The sequence below is a fragment of the Lissotriton vulgaris genome, chromosome 1_1 (assembly GCF_964263255.1).
Source record: "Lissotriton vulgaris chromosome 1_1, aLisVul1.2, whole genome shotgun sequence".
NCBI lineage: Eukaryota > Metazoa > Chordata > Amphibia > Caudata > Salamandridae > Lissotriton > Lissotriton vulgaris.
This window is the reverse complement of record NC_141685.1, coordinates 1050620492-1050636336: the sequence shown is the minus strand read 5'-3', so window position 1 is coordinate 1050636336 and position 15845 is coordinate 1050620492. Positions and strand designations below refer to the sequence as shown.

Sequence of the window (15845 nt, the reverse complement as noted above, 5' to 3'; positions counted from 1 at the left end):
GACGCGCCGCGTCATTCAGGACCACCTGCAATCTGTTAATCAAAATTTTAGGTAGGCCTAGATAAAGGGCGTTCCAATAATCTAGCCTCGAAACAATGGTGGCAGAGACTACCATACGGAGTGCGGAAAAGGAAAGGAGAGGGGCCAGCTTTCGTAGCTGCCGGATCAAGCCAGTACACATCCCTACTACTGAGGAGATCTGACTGGCCATAGACAACTCATTGTCAATTTTGATTCCGAGACTTTTTACATTGTCACTCGGTGTTGGTGAGGGCCCTAATTCCTGGGGCCAGTAGAGATCACTCCAAGGCGAGGCTAGGGTAGAGACCACCAGTACCTCAGTTTTTTCCGGATTTATTTTCAACAGATTGGCCATCATCCAGCCAACCGTGTGTCTGAGGATGTTCTGGACACTAGTTTGTGCCAAGATCGTATTATCAATACTCAGCAATAACTGGGTGTCGTCAGCGTAGTTAAATACACGACAACCCATGTTAGCTAGAGAGTCAATCAACGGCTGGAGGTACAGGTTGAAAAGCAGTGGGGATAGTGCGGAACCCTGAGGGACTCCGCACTCCAGAATACCCACTTTAGAGATGGCATCCCCCAGTTGGATCCTTTGGGTCCTACCGGTCAAAAAAGATTGGAGCCACTGATGGACCTGACCCCTTATCCCAAATGCAGCCAATCTGTCTAATAGCAGGGAGTGGCTGACAGTATCGAACGCCGCCGATAGGTCTAAAAGTATCAGGGCGCTCGGTTTCTTACTGTCAGCCATACCTCTCAGCTCATCCAGCACCGAGTGCATCACCAACTCGGTGCTGTGATGTGCACGAAATCCCGCCTGGCGCTCCTGGAGAAGATGGTGTGATTCCAGGAATGAGGAAAGGGACCTCAGCACATGTTGCTCTAAAATCTTGGACAGAAAGGGCAGTTGGGATATCGGCCTATAGTTTTTTTAAATGGCCGGGTCGGCTCCAGGCTCCAGGCTTTTTTAACAGAGGCCTCACCCGTGCCTCCTTGAGACTTGATGGTAATTGGCCGGTCTCCATTGAGCTGTTGAGAATGGAGATAATGTGCTTTTCCAGAATAGGGCGCGGAAAACGAAAGACCCTAGGGGGACACGGGTCTGCTGGGGAGCCTGACTTAATGTTGTTCATAATCTGCTCAAGGCTTAGAGAGTCTAATTTAGGAAGCTTAGAAATATATACTTCGGGGGAAGACTGAGCTTCCTGTGACGGGCAGGGGACCTTCAGGGCACTAATCTTGATCTCAGAAAGGATAGTTTCCACCTTCTCGAGAAAGAAGCTTTGAAAACTATCGGCAATTATTGTTATTTCCGACGTTTCTGTTGTTTTGCTCAACTCATTTAAGATTTTAAATGTTTCCTTCTGAATGTTGTCCGCTTGACTTATACGGGTCTCGTAAAAATCTGCTTTTGTTGCCATAATCAATTTCTTATATATCTTAAGTGAGGTTCTGTATTGTTCCCTATCTGTCCCGTCTTTAGTTCTCCTCCAGGTCCTTTCTAAGCACCGGAGTTTCTTTTTGTGGTCCCTCAAAAGCGGGGTAAACCATGGGGCACCTTTTACTATTCCTTTTACTTTCGGAGCTATCTGGTCTATTGCCTGACTCAGATTCTGCATTAAATCTTTATAGTCCTGGTCCAAATCTCCTTTTAAAACTAATGTTTGGACGCGGTTAGGAAGGCTACAGGTCAAAGCTTGTGAATCTACTTTTGTCCACTGCCGGACTTTTTTCGATTTAGGGTTTTTTTGGGACAAATAGCTTTCAATCGGGATCTCACAATTCACCAGGTAGTGGTCCGACCAAATACAAGGTACGATGTCCACAAGGTTTACCCTTGGGTCTGATGTCCAGATGAGATCTAGGATGTGCCCCTTGACGTGAGTAGGGGCATCCACAAGCTGTCTGATCCCCAAAGAGGACATAGTATTCTCTAGATGTCTAGATGGCAGGTCTTTATGAACTTTACCCCAATGCATGTTGAAATCTCCTGTCACCACAATTTTTTGGTATCTAGTACATAAATCAGACATAATCGGAGGAAACAAATCATTAAAAATTGACGTGGAGTTTGGGGGATGGTACACGGTGAGGATCCCTAAGCATGAATTATTCAGCATGATCTTCACGCCAAGTATATCAGCTAGTTCTATAGTACATGCACAGAAGATTTTGAAATATAATTTACCTACAATGTAATCAGCAGCATTATTGCTCTTGGTAAAAAACAAACATTTGCAATATAATAACACACAGAGCAGGAGAAAACAGAGTAGTGAAGAAATAGCTACTACTACTCACCAAGCCCAGGGATCTCCTGGCTGAGCAGGTCGATCAAGTTGCGTTCCCTGTCCAGGAGATCCGTCCAACGGTGGGTGGCCTGGTTGTAGGTGCGCCGGACCCGAGAGTGTTGGTACATGGCCCGGCACACCTTCTCCCACCGCTTCCGGCGCTCCCGGATCCTGTAGCCGCTAGCGATCTTGCCGCCTGCCATGATGGTCCTGGGGAGGCGGCGCTGGACATAAAACACTAGTGCGGCCACCTCCTCCGCGCTAAAGATCTCCCAGGCTGTGACTGTCTCCCCCCTCAAACGCCCGCACAGGGTGCGGGACCCTTCCCCTTCTCAGGCTACTTCCCGGCTCCCTTTACCATGGTCTGGGCAGAAAGGAAGGTAAATAATAAAGAAGAAATAGAATAGGGAGGAAGAAAAGAAAAGAGTTTAAAAAAGTAGTTTAAAATTAACCAAAAGTAGCGGAAAACACAAAAATATAGAGCTAGAAAAATAGAGGGATAGATAATAGGTAAAATAGATTTTAAAAAAACTTCAAACAAGCAAAGGATGGCAGAGATTGACAGAGGATACAGAAAGCATGCCCAGAACCATAGCAATTAATGAAAAACAAGATGGCCGCGCCCGTTCACGACCGCGTGGGTAAGTTCGCACGAGATTTTCCTCGCGATCACACGCGAACTTGCACTAGCGAGCCGCACACTTTGCGAGATTACACATAGCGCCCGGAAACTGAAATATGTCACGCAAACAAGATGGCCGCGCTCGTGAACGACCGTGAGGGTAACTTCGCACCGTTGCCCTACAAGCGGCTCGCTAAAACGCACAAAACCTTGCGAACTAACACGCCGCAAAAAACAAATCACATATTCGCACGAATTTGCGGCTTCCGAATTCGATCTCGCGCAAATTCGCGCCCCGCGAATCCCACGAAATTGCAGAAAAACGATGTTTGCAAAACTGAAAGCACTCAGCAGGTGCAAAAGTTCAACCTCATCATTAGTAACCATTCCCTGTAGTGCTTCCTGAGGGCCCCCTCCAGAGTTCAGTTGCCTACTTGCAACTATTCTATGACCCTGCTCTGACCCTCACAGAAGGCTCAGAGAATAGCTACAAGTAGGCCACAAAGGTCCTGTGAAAAAAAATTGCACTACAACAGAAAGCAATTACAGATAAGGAAGCAGGTGCCAGACTCAGTGACACATTAATCAACCCCAAATTAATTCATGTCAGTTGAAGCAGGGCAGGTGTGCTGCCTTTTCCCCCCCATAATCTACAGTGATGAACCAGAGAGTGGCAGTGATGTACCAGAGGGTGGCATGGGTGAACCAGAGGGTGGCAGTGGTGAAACAGAGGGTGCTGTGATGAACCAGACGTAGAAACAACATAGTCGCGACCGTTGCGACCCGACAAGTAAGTTTGCATTTGCGAACTGGTACAAAACCCTTGTGAACTGGCAGAAACCCTTGCAAACAAAAAAAAGAAAAAATTCGCAAGAGTTCGCGGATTTTCTGGATTGCGAATTCGTGAATACGCAAATTCGCGAACCGCGAATTTGCAAAATTCGCCCATGCTTACAGGTCTCAAGGTCCTTAGCGGGGTTTTCTGCAGCTCTCCATGTCGCCACGCTGCCTCAGTGTCAGTGTCTCTCCTCCGTATCACCGCGATCTTCAGCGGTGCTCAGCGGCATGTAGAGGCTGCGTTTTCTTAATGCCAGCTAAACGTCCACCGATGCTAGTGGCCCCCCTAGGCTATAGGCAGAAAACAGCGGAGGGCAGCAGCGGATGGCAGCAGAAAGCAGCGAAGTGCAGCTCGGCTACAGGCTACAGGCTCCCGACCCTGTGTAAGCTCAGATCCATGGCGGCCATCTCAAAGCGTCCCCCGTCTTCCATCATGGGCCGAGCTGCGTTGATCCAGGAGCCGCTACGCCAACGTGTGTGGGTCACGTCAGTCGCATTTCTCAATGAAAATTAAAACAATAAATATTTCGGATTGGGTAGTGGTCCCGGGGACCACTGGCAGTCATAAATTTTTTTTTAGAGTACATTTTTTTCTTAAATCCAGACACGCTTCCTTTAAGGAAAATGGGCTACACCTGTTTTTTTTAAAAGTACTTAATTAAAATGCAGTCACAGACAGAATGGTCTGCTGATCCCAGCAGGCCATCCTCCCTGTGATGGCATCCAATCAGAGTGAGTCAAAACTTGTGACCTACCGCCAGAATAGAGATGAGGTAGACTGAATTGCGACTCACTCCAGATGATGATTTTGTGAATTGACCTATAGCACATAGGATGATTCACAAAATCATAAACCATTCGCCAAAAGTCGTTTGCAACCACTTTTTATGAATGTATTCTTTGTACATCTGGCCCTGTTTTAAATACTTGTGGTTAATAAACCTCTTGGGATCATAAGTCTACCACAGTCCTATTGTTCATACACTTTGCTGTATCTCTGTAATGTTGCACAGCTATCGCTATAAAACTGTATGCATTATAACTTGTGCACCCACTTCATCAATAAACCACTGTTTCTTGGCATAATTACAATTTTATGATGAATAAATATCTTGTATGACATAACTATGGGGCAGATGTATGAACTTGTTTTATGGTTGCAAGCACTCTGATTTGGAGTGTGCAACTGCAAATGAGGTCTTTGCTATTTATGAGACACATTTTAGGTATTGGTAAATGTTTACTGATTCCCAACATGAGATTGTGGCCCCATAACGATTTGCTGTTTAGAAGGGTTGTGTTTTTATATGTCCCTTGACTCATCCAAATGCTGAATTGCTTAGAGATGTGTCAATGTTTTGCAACAGTAACCCGGTCAGCATTGAAAAATGACTGACTCCCAAGTTGGGAGGGTAAGCCATTCACAAAAGGGAAGGGATGCCCTTTGTGTATGAAAAAAAAGTTTGGTGAGGAGTAAACAAATAAACTTCAAAAAAAACTATAATCATATTTTTCTAAACGCCACACTACTTCCGATAAGGAAAACGGGCTGCATTTAAAACAAAACGTTTACTTTATTTAAAGGTGATCACAGATATGGCGATCTTATGATCCTAGCAGATAACCATCCCTGTGAGCAGAGTGAGTGGCAATTTGCAACCTACCTCATTACAATTCATATGGTGATTTGAATTATGACTCACTCCCAGTTGGAACTTTACGACCAAACCTATTAGAACATAGGTGGTTTGGTAAAATACTTTACTGGTTGCAAAATTCCTGGTTGCAAATTGTGACAATTGTTTTGCCACCTCTATTTCATACTCAAGCCCCATGTTATGCACTTCTCACTATAAACCTCTGTGTCATAACTGTTTCAATCCTGCCACAGATTAACCTCCTAGGTCTGTGCCTATTACATATCTATCATTATAAATCTCTCAGTTTCATAACTGTATTTTATACCTGTAATTGATTAATTGAGAAACCCTTTTGCATCATAACCTTGCTGCAAATCTGTCATTCATAGACCTTGTATATGCGCAATGGTACACACCTGTCACTTTAAATTGTATTCATTCTATCATTTATAACCTTCTCATTGACGATTCTCTGATTGCAGCTCTTTTAAAATCATACCACCACAAACCTCTCTGCTTCTAATTACCCCAATATAAACTTTTAGCTTGCCTTCTCTCTAATATATGGTTCTTGGCTCTTCTCCACCCTATGTCGACTTTGGCTCTCTTTTTCTCGTCCCAATCCTCTTTTCTTAATAAGTCTACCTTGCTTCCTGTATTCTTTCCAGTCCTGGAGTTTCTTCCATGCCTCTTAATTCAAACCCATAATAGTCTCACATTCACATTTCTTCTAGCACTTCATGTCCCTTCTCACCGCTGTATCGCTGCCTGTCTATCTTTGTGTCTCCCCCTGGTCACCATGTACTTCCTCCCGGTTTCACTCTTGTTGTGTCTCTTCCCCACAGCCCTTTCTTGTCACAACGAGCTACAATATCACCTGTTCTCCTTGTAACACTCTGGTTGTCTTCCCAAGGAGCACCATGGACTGCCTGCAGAAGGAGATGAAGAAACTCTGCCAAGCAAATCAAAAGAACACATCCTAAGGTAAGTGCCTAGTGCTCATGCTGGAGTAAAAGATGCATACCTCAAGGGCAAGGTCAGTGCTGACTCTTCCCATGGAAGTCAAATGTCTGAGCAGCATGTCCCAAGGGCAAGGTCAGTGCTGACTCTTCCCATGGAAGTAAAAGGTCTAAGCAGCTTGTCCCAAGGGCAAGGTCAGTGCTGACTCTTCCCATGGAAGTAAAAGGTCTAAGCAGCTTGTCCCAAGGGCAAGGTCAGTGCTGACTCTTCCCATGGAAGTAAAAGGTCTAAGAAGCTTGTCCCAAGGGCAAGGTCAGTGCTGACTCTTCCCATGGAAGTAAAAGGTCTAAGCAGCTTGTCCCAGGGGCAAGGTCAATGCTGACTCTTTCCATGGAAGTCAAAGGTCTAAGCAGCATGTCCCAAGGGCAAGGTCAGTGCTGACTCTTCCAATGGAAGTCAAAGGTCTAAGCAGCATGTTCCAAGGGCAAGGTCAGTGCTGACTCTTCCCAAGGAAGTCAAATGTCTAAGCAGCTTGTCCCTAGGGCAAAGTCAGTGCTGACACTTCCTATGTAAGGCAAAGGTCTAAGTAGCTAGTCCCAAGGGCAAGGTCAGTGCTGACTCTTCCAATGGAAGTCAAAGGTCATGCAGCATGTCCCAAAGGTGAGGCCTGTGCTGACTTTTAATAGGACTCGTATCAGTGTGGTCTGACTGTCAGCTCAAGAGTCAAAGCTGCATCTGGCAAGAGCAAGGTCAGTACTGACTTCACATGGAAGTCAAAGGTCAAAGTTGCTTCTCCCTAGCGTTGATAGAGCGCGCAGGTCACCCGACCAAACATATTACACACTCGGGCCCATAAAAGAATAATCTTCATGTATATTTTAATCAGGTAACCTACATGCTGTTATCAGCAATTCAGATTTTCTTCTAACCATCCGTGTACCTGACTTACCAATCCTTGTAACAGGTACCTAAGATCACAATGGATCAGGAGATAGTTTTGGGAGTAGGTAAATAGCATAAAAATACCATGCAACATTTGAAAACCCGTTGAAATTTATAATAACCACAGACGCAAGAAGTTTTCAAAACCTTTATCTAGTTCTCTTCATTCTCAATTGCCATGAGCCACAAATTTACACAGATCAAACTGTCTATAACTAGGATTAAGAAGATGGTATAACTATGAATTAGAGTAAGAAACATTTAGAAATCGAAAAATAAAGGGAAGGGAAAAATAAGGAACACACTATTTTAGATCAGCAGACTTTCACAATTTCACTAAAGGTGGGTAAAGAAAGATACATACTAATCAAAGCAGACTTTCGAAAGTCACTAACGGTTCATAAGAAACGAAACTTATGTCATTTGATTTGTCCAGATGTGCTTGTTCTCTAAAGGGAGGGTAAGAATGGAACAACTATATATGCAAACGGTTCTGTGTTTGGCTAAGGGTAGGGAGAGAAGAACATGCTAATAGACAAGATGCACGAAAATCTCCTTTATAGAACATTGGGAGGAAAAGAACGTATGCAAGTAGATTTTTATTCGGGACGTTAGGAAAGAGGTTTTGGAAAGACAAACACCCATATAAATTATATTTACCTAGGACAGGTTGAAGACTAACCCTGGCCACGGGTCAGTTGGAAAAGGCGGGAAAGGACCCTCAAGGACTTGGGCTGCCAGTAGGCGAGCAGGTACAGCTCATAGACAGTCAGGACAGGATAACCCCAGGATTTGGATCAGGACTGGGCTCACCAAAGGGTACGACCAACACCTGCAGCTTCGGATGCAACGCCTGCGCTACCGCTTCTCTGCAAGGAATCTGCCAATAACCCCAATTGGGTTCTCGAATCTCCCAGCAAAGTGCTTCGCCAGCACTTAAGGTTTCCAAAACCCCGACTGAGTCTGTGGAAATTACGGACAGAGTGCTCGGCAGCTCTCTGTATCAATCACCTATAGAGTTCGTTGGGTCAGTGACAGGTCAGCTATTCGGACAAGTCGGACAATTTCTCTAGCTAAACCTAGGCTAATTATACTGTTTTCGGGTCAATGTACCACCCACAAATGTTGCAAGTGAAAGGTTCCCTAAATTCTGATTGGGCAAGGGAGGAGGTTAGGTCATGGTACCTCCTAAAATTTAGACTTTCTCAGGCTTAATATTCATTCTCATCCAGGGGATACTCATCAATAGTCATAATCTATGAATAATCCCCGCCCATGTGCGGGATCCCGGAGCATATAGAAAATACATATAAATATATATGTATAAATATGTGAAACATATAATTGCAGCCTAAAAAACATTTTCTAACTGGCAAACAATGCCGCAAAATTACATAAATTAGTATACATACAGTAGTACCCTTCCAAACCCTAAGGAAGAAAGAGCAGAAAACATTTTGTATACAACAATGCTTTATTGCCATAGGAAAACCTGTAATTGCAGGCATTTGCCAGTAGGCTGCAGTAGAGTATAAAGCAAACAGAGAAAACTGACACCTTGCCTTTAAGGCATTAGAGTAGGGGTACCGTGCCTTTAAGACCTGAAGGCAACCCCCTGCTCCCATGGTGCACCACAGGTGACAGTTGGGTCAGTTCTTTTTTCCGGCTCCTTCTGTGAGGATCCTGGAGCTTGAGCTCTTCAGTTTTTAACTGAAATTGGTTTTTGAGAGAGTTTTTCTCAGATATTCGACATTTTTTGAATAAATAAGGCTTCTGATTTATTTTTCTGTGGTAACCCATAGGAATTTCCTGTCAGAATGCCTGCTCTTTTTAGGAAATGTCCTTCTTGTGACAAAAAGATGGCTAAGAATGATCCACACTCTGTGTGTATTGTGTGTCTTCCATCTTCACACATTCCTGATCAGTGCCATCATTGTAAAAAATGTAAAAGTCGGACTCTTCGCGACAGGGAGAGGATTCGACTTCATGCCATGCAGGAGATGGACAAGAGTCACCAGGTGGGTGCTTCCCCAGTCCCTAGATCGTCTCCTACAAGCAAGCATGCCCAGAAACGGCGTCATTCCACCTCTCCTGTCTCCAGAAAGAGGAATGAAGGTCGAAAATCTCCGTCGACGTCAAGGACACCGTCGAAAAGGCCCTTTTCATCTTCACGACGTCGAAGATCTCCGCCGCAGTCCAGTAAGTCGGCGTGGAGGCACCATGCTTCGGGCTCGAAGTCCATGGTTGCTACTACTTCTAAGTCTCCGTCGACGTCGAGGCTTCCGTCGACGTCGAGACACTCTCCGCCATCCCGGGAGGGATCGGCGTCGAGAGTTAGGACGGCATCTAGGTCGCCGCTGGCAAGCGGGCCGCCGTCGAAAGGGACTGTCAGATCCCATCCTTCGATGTCAAGAAGGTCGATGCCGAGGCGACGTCAGGAAAGGTCGCCGTCGACTCGACGTCAAGGAAGATCATCGTTGAGACGACGTCGAGCAACGTCGTCGACTCGACGTCATGAAGTACCTCAGCCTGATCGACGTCGAGGAAGATCGACGTTGAGGTCTCCGGTTCGACGTCGAAGAAGATCGACGTCGAGGTCTCCGGATCGACGTCGAGGCTCTCAGTCGGTCTCTTCACGGCGTGATTCAAGACACCGCTCAACGCCGTTAGTCACCCAGACTTCTTCGACGTCGAGGATCTCTCCGTCGAGGGATAGAGTGACTGCAGAGGTGGAGTCACCGGGTTCAAAGTCTTCAGGAGGAAAATCTTCATCTCCTGGCTTGAACATTGTGCAGGTTTCTCCAGAATCTACGCCCAAATCAGGGGGCAGCTTGATTTCTCATCCTCAAGGGGCTGTATCTGGACAGAGTAGTCCGGGCTAGGACTACTCCCGTACATACTCACCTTCTAAGGCGAAGACTCCAAGATCTCCTCGGAGCCCCAGGAGGTCACCCAGACCGAGATCGCGAGTCAGATCACGTTCTCCAGTGCGGTCAAAGACTCCTGCCAGATCTAAATCCCCAGTCAGGCCAAGACCAAGATCAAAATCTCCAGTCAGGCCAAGACCAAGATCGAAATCTCCAGTCAGGCCAAGACCAAGATCGAAATCTCCAGTCAGGCTGAGACCAAGATCCAAATCTCCAGTCAGGCCAAGACCAAGGTCTCCATCAAGACATCGGACTAGATCTAGGGACAGTCACAACAGGAATCGTGACAGGTCCCATAGAAGGCGACGCACAAGGTCTTCCACAAGGTTGTCATCAACTAGGTCTTCTTACCGAGATTATTCTCCGACCTATTCCTCTACGCCGCCTTCCCGAGTCTCTCCGATTGATGACCTCGCTACTTTCTCAGATGTATTAGTCAGAGGAGCAACAAAGCTTAATATCACGCTGACCACTCCAGTGGTTCCCATTTCCGTGATCTTTGACACCCTCCGACATCGTACAGCGCCCAGGCCTCTACTTCCCCTGGTCCCTGGCCTCCTAGAACCAGCAATGGCTACATTCCTCACACCAGCAGTGGTGGGATCTGTTCCATCCCGAATAGCCAAAAAGTATAAGGCCCCGGCAGAGGATCCCTTGTTCCTTCGATCGGATCCTCCTGCGGATTCTATCATTGTGGCAGCTGCCATGAAGTCCCATGCAGGCTCTACGTCTTCCTCAGTACCACCTGAAAAAGATAGCAAGCTTATGGACTCATTTGGAAGGAAGATATGCAACACCTCTTCTTCCTTTATGAAGGTGGCGAGTGCCTCTGCCTTACTTGGAAGGTACGACAGATCTCTTTGGGACTCCATGACTCGTTTTACAGACAAGCTCCCCAAGGAAGATCGCCAAGATTTCCTAGAGACTTTGCAGGAGGGAGGCCTGGTAGCCAATCAGGTTATTAGCGCCGCAGTTGATGCCTCAGATCTTGCAGCTCATGGCTACTCAAGTGGCATTTGTTCCCGTCGGTCAGCCTGGCTCCGCCTAACAGGACTCAAACCAGATGCCCAGAAGAAGATTCTGAATTTGCCCTTCAATGGGAAAACTCTGTTTGGTCCACACGCGGACGACGAAATGTCCAAAATGAAAGCTGAAATGGACACCGTCAAAGCTGTGGGATTAGAGAAGCGCAAGCAGTTCAAGAAACGCTTTCGCCAAGGTGACCGCAAGGCCTTCCAACAGAGGGTTCAAACCCCTCAGTGGCAGACCCAGTCGCAACAGAAGACGCAGTTCCAGCAGCGTCGGCCTGGCAGAGGAAGAGGTGGCAATACCAGACAGCAGTTCCACTCAAAGCAACCTCCTAAGCCCTGAGCTATTGCTTCCTCCAAGTCCGTTCACCACTCCGTGGGAGGGAGTGTTTCTCATCATCTGACAGAGTGGCAATCCATTACAAAAGACAGATGGGTGCTGAGTATTGTGCAGCATGGTTACTTGCTGAGGTTCAAAGCCCCTCCTCCTCAGCTGTTTCCCCAGTTGCAACATCTTCCACGTTACAAGACTCAATTGCTACAAAACGAAGTCTCCGTCCTTCTAGAGAAGATGGCCATAGAAGAGGTTCCCTTGATTCACAGAAATCAAGGAGTGTACTCTCGATATTTCCTGGTTCAAAAACGAGGATCTGTCAAAGAATACAGACCCATCCTAGACCTTCGAAGGTTAAACAAGTTCATACGGAAAGAAAAGTTCCGCATGCTGGCCCTGCACCAGATCTTCCCACACCTACATCAGGGGGACTGGATGTGTGCCATCGACTTGCAGGACGCCTACTTCCACATACCAGTGTCTATCAAACATCGGAAGTTTCTAAGATTTCAGATCGGACGTCATCACTACCAATATCGAGTCCTGCCGTTTGGCCTGAAATCTGCACCTCGGACATTCTCAAAATGCATGGCGGTGGTGGCTGCTTTTCTCCGCAAAAGAAAGATCTTCGTCTATCCATATCTAGGCGATTGGTTGTTGAAGAGCTCCACTCCGTCTCTGCTTCAGAACCACCTCTCGTTCTGCCTCAAACTGATGAAGTCGTTGGGTCTTCACGTCAATCTGAAGAAATCAGTTCTCAACCCCTCCCAGCGGATCCACTACCTGGGTGCTTCTCTGGACTCACGTCAGGCAAGCGTGTGTCCTTCGGAAGAGAGGTTGTCATCTATGCTTCTGAAGGCTCGCCTTCTTCTGGACAATCAGGCCCCATCAGCCAGACAAGTGTCCTCTCTACTGGGATCGATGGCATCATGCATATACATTGTGCCCAATGCTCGCCTTCACATGAGACCTCTGCAGCAAGCCCTCGAGGATCAGTGGTCTCAAAGATCGGATCAGTGGGAAGACCGAGTCATGCTTCCTCAAGGAGCCAGGGACTCGATCAGATGGTGGTTGAAACGATCCAATCTTCTACGAGGAGTCCCGTTTCATCGCCCTCCTCCGTCTCAGTCAATCGTCACGGATGCCTCCCTCCAAGGCTGGGGTGCTCACATGGACCAACTCCAAGTTCAAGGCCTTTGGTCCGAGGTAGAGCAAGGCTACCATATAAATTTCCTGGAGCTGCGAGCAGTCCATCTTGCTCTCAAGTCTCTTTATCCTGCCCTGCGCACCAAACACCTCCAGATTCAGACGGACAACACAACAACGATGTTCTATCTGAACAAGCAGGGAGGCACAAGGTCAAGAGTCTTGTCTCTGGAAGCACAAGCCATCTGGCACTGGCTCCTGGCAAGAGGCCTGTCCGTCGTGGCAGTTCATTTACCAGGCATTCAAAACGTCCAAGCAGACTGCCTCAGCAGAATCTTCGTCGAAGCGCACGATTGGGTGCTCAACGAGGAAGTGGCTCAAGAAGTTTTTCGGTGTTGGGGCGTACCAGACGTAGACCTGTTCGCAGACGCGGACAACGCAAAATGCCCCGTCTTCGCGTCCAGGTTCCCCCAACAGGGATCACTGGGGAATGGCCTTTTGATCAGCTGGTCTCAAACGTTACTCTACGCCTTTCCCCCCCTGCCTCTGATCCCGGCAGTGATCCAGAAGTTCTACAGGACCAACACCAGAATGATCCTGATAGCACCAGAGTGGCCACGCCAGTGGTGGTACCCCGATCTCCTTCAGATGTCGGAAGTTCCTCACCGGCGCCTACCATGCCGTCCAGACTTGCTGACCAAAGACCAGGGGAGGGTGTTGCACCCCAACCTTCCTTCCCTTCGCTTGACGGCATGGCTCCGAAGGTCATCCAGTATGGACATCTAGACCTTCCAGCAGACTGCATGACTATTCTTAAAGAATCAAAGCGACCCTCCACTAGGAAATCTTACGCTTTCAAGTGGAAGAGGTTTTTCTTATGGTGTCGTAAACATTCTCTTGACCCGATACATGGCCAAGAGCAGGTGATTTTTCCATACCTTTTACATTTAGCAAGATCAGGCTTGAAATACCCCTCCATCAGGGTTCATTTAGCTGCCATCACAGCATATAGGAAGTCTCCCAATCAGACATCTTTCTTCCTTATGCCTGTAGTTAAGGATTTTCTAGAAGGCCTGAAAAAAGTCTTCCCACCTGTGAGGTCTCCCTCTCCTCCCTGGGATTTGAATATTGTACTGACTAAGCTGATGAGTGCTCCTTTCGAGCCCATCCATAAAGCCTCTTTGCAGCACTTGACCTGGAAAGCTGCTTTTTTAGTGGCGATTACCTCTGCCCGTAGGGTCAGCGAAATCCAGGCCTTGTGTTGCAAGGAACCTTACACAGTTTTTCATGCCAATAGGGTGGTTTTAAGAACACACCCAAGTTTCCTGCCAAAGGTGGTTTCAGACTTTCATATCAACCAGTCTATTACCTTACCTACCTTTTGTCCTAATCCTTCCACTCCCCCGGAGAGGTCATTACACTCCCTTGATCTCCGGAGGGTCCTGAAGTTTTACTTGTCAAAAACCCTGCTTCTGAGAAAGTCTGACTGGCTTTTTGTTAACTATGGTAGTACTAATACTGGCCTGTCAGCTTCCAAACGGTCAATTTCTCGCTGGATTGTCTCCTGTATAGCTTTCGCTTATCAACTAGCCAACAAAACCTTGCAGGGTAGACCACATGCACATTCAACCAGAGGGAAAGCTTCCACTACAGCTCTCCTTCGTAATGTTCCTATCTCTGAAATTTGTAAAGCGGCAACTTGGCGGTCTGTCCATACCTTTACCCGCCATTATTGCCTGGACTCAGATACTCAGGCCGATGCCAGAGTAGGGCAGGCCTCTTTAAGGAACTTGTTTGCTTAAGATGTACTGTCAATATATGTCTTAGCGTTCTGTGAAGTTTATTTACACTTCTTGCTCGTCCGCGAGACTTTGGGTATGAGCTTGCTAATCTATTCATAGATTATGACTATTGATGAGTATCCCCTGGATGAGAAGGATTAGTTACTTACCTGTAATCCTAGTTCTCATCCAGGGGTATACTCATCAAAGTCATAAGCTCCCGCCCACCTCCCCGGACGAGCAAAGTTACTGAGTTATGAGGTGTTTTATTATGGATCTCCTCAGATGTTATTCACCTCCAAAAAGAACTGACCCAACTGTCACCTGTGGTGCACCATGGGAGCAGGGGGTTGCCTTCAGGTCTTAAAGGCACGGTACCCCTACTCTAATGCCTTAAAGGCAAGGTGTCAGTTTTCTCTGTTTGCTTTATACTCTACTGCAGCCTACTGGCAAATGCCTGCAATTACAGGTTTTCCTATGGCAATAAAGCATTGTTGTATACAAAATGTTTTCTGCTCTTTCTTCCTTAGGGTTTGGAAGGGTACTACTGTATGTATACTAATTTATGTAATTTTGCGGCATTGTTTGCCAGTTAGAAAATGTTTTTTAGGCTGCAATTATATGTTTCACATATTTATACATATATATTTATATGTATTTTCTATATGCTCCGGGATCCCGCACATGGGCGGGGATTATTCATAGATTATGACTTTGATGAGTATACCCCTGGATGAGAACTAGGATTACAGGTAAGTAACTAATCCTTTTCGAACCCACCCCTTACATTCCAGTTCCCATGGCAAGAGAGTTTTAGAAGACAATAGGGTACACAGTAAGGTTTATACAATTGTAGCAAGTGCAGGTACAGTTCAGCTTCGTCTTGCTGGGTCGCAGGTCGGTTCCCAGGAGCATTTTGGCTTCGGCTGCCAGCTGGCTGGGTTCCACTGCTGCATGACTTTCTTTTCCCTTATCATGTGACTGGGACCATAGAAGCTTCAAATATGGAGTAGCAAGCGCCTCTCAGGCCCATGGAGAACGATACATGAAAAGTAAGCGAAAACAATTTAGAAACACACAAAATGAATACACTATACCGTGAGTGGCTATACTACACCCCTTACTTTATAATACTATAGCATTAAAAGTTAAGCAAAACAAACAGCTTTGCAAAAGCGGCAATGCAAGCACGGAGCATGTGAGAAACAAAGCGGCCATTTTAGCAATACTGCGCATGATCAACAAGTTCCCTCCCGAACTGCGAGTGCGTCACATCACATGGGTATGACCGACGCATGCGCAGACTAAAT

General features: G+C 46.6%; 1 protein-coding gene across 1 annotated transcript in view; it reads left to right on the top strand.

Moving 5' to 3' along the window:
* LOC147748518 (coiled-coil domain-containing protein 159-like) overlaps positions 1-15845 on the top strand; it is a 402735-nt gene that overhangs the window by 365248 nt on the left and 21642 nt on the right. The window contains exon 12 of the mRNA XM_086936450.1: positions 6331-6401. Within this exon, the coding sequence (XP_086792576.1) occupies positions 6331-6400 (70 nt within the window). The 3' untranslated portion in view covers position 6401. The remainder of the gene's footprint in view (positions 1-6330; positions 6402-15845) is intronic.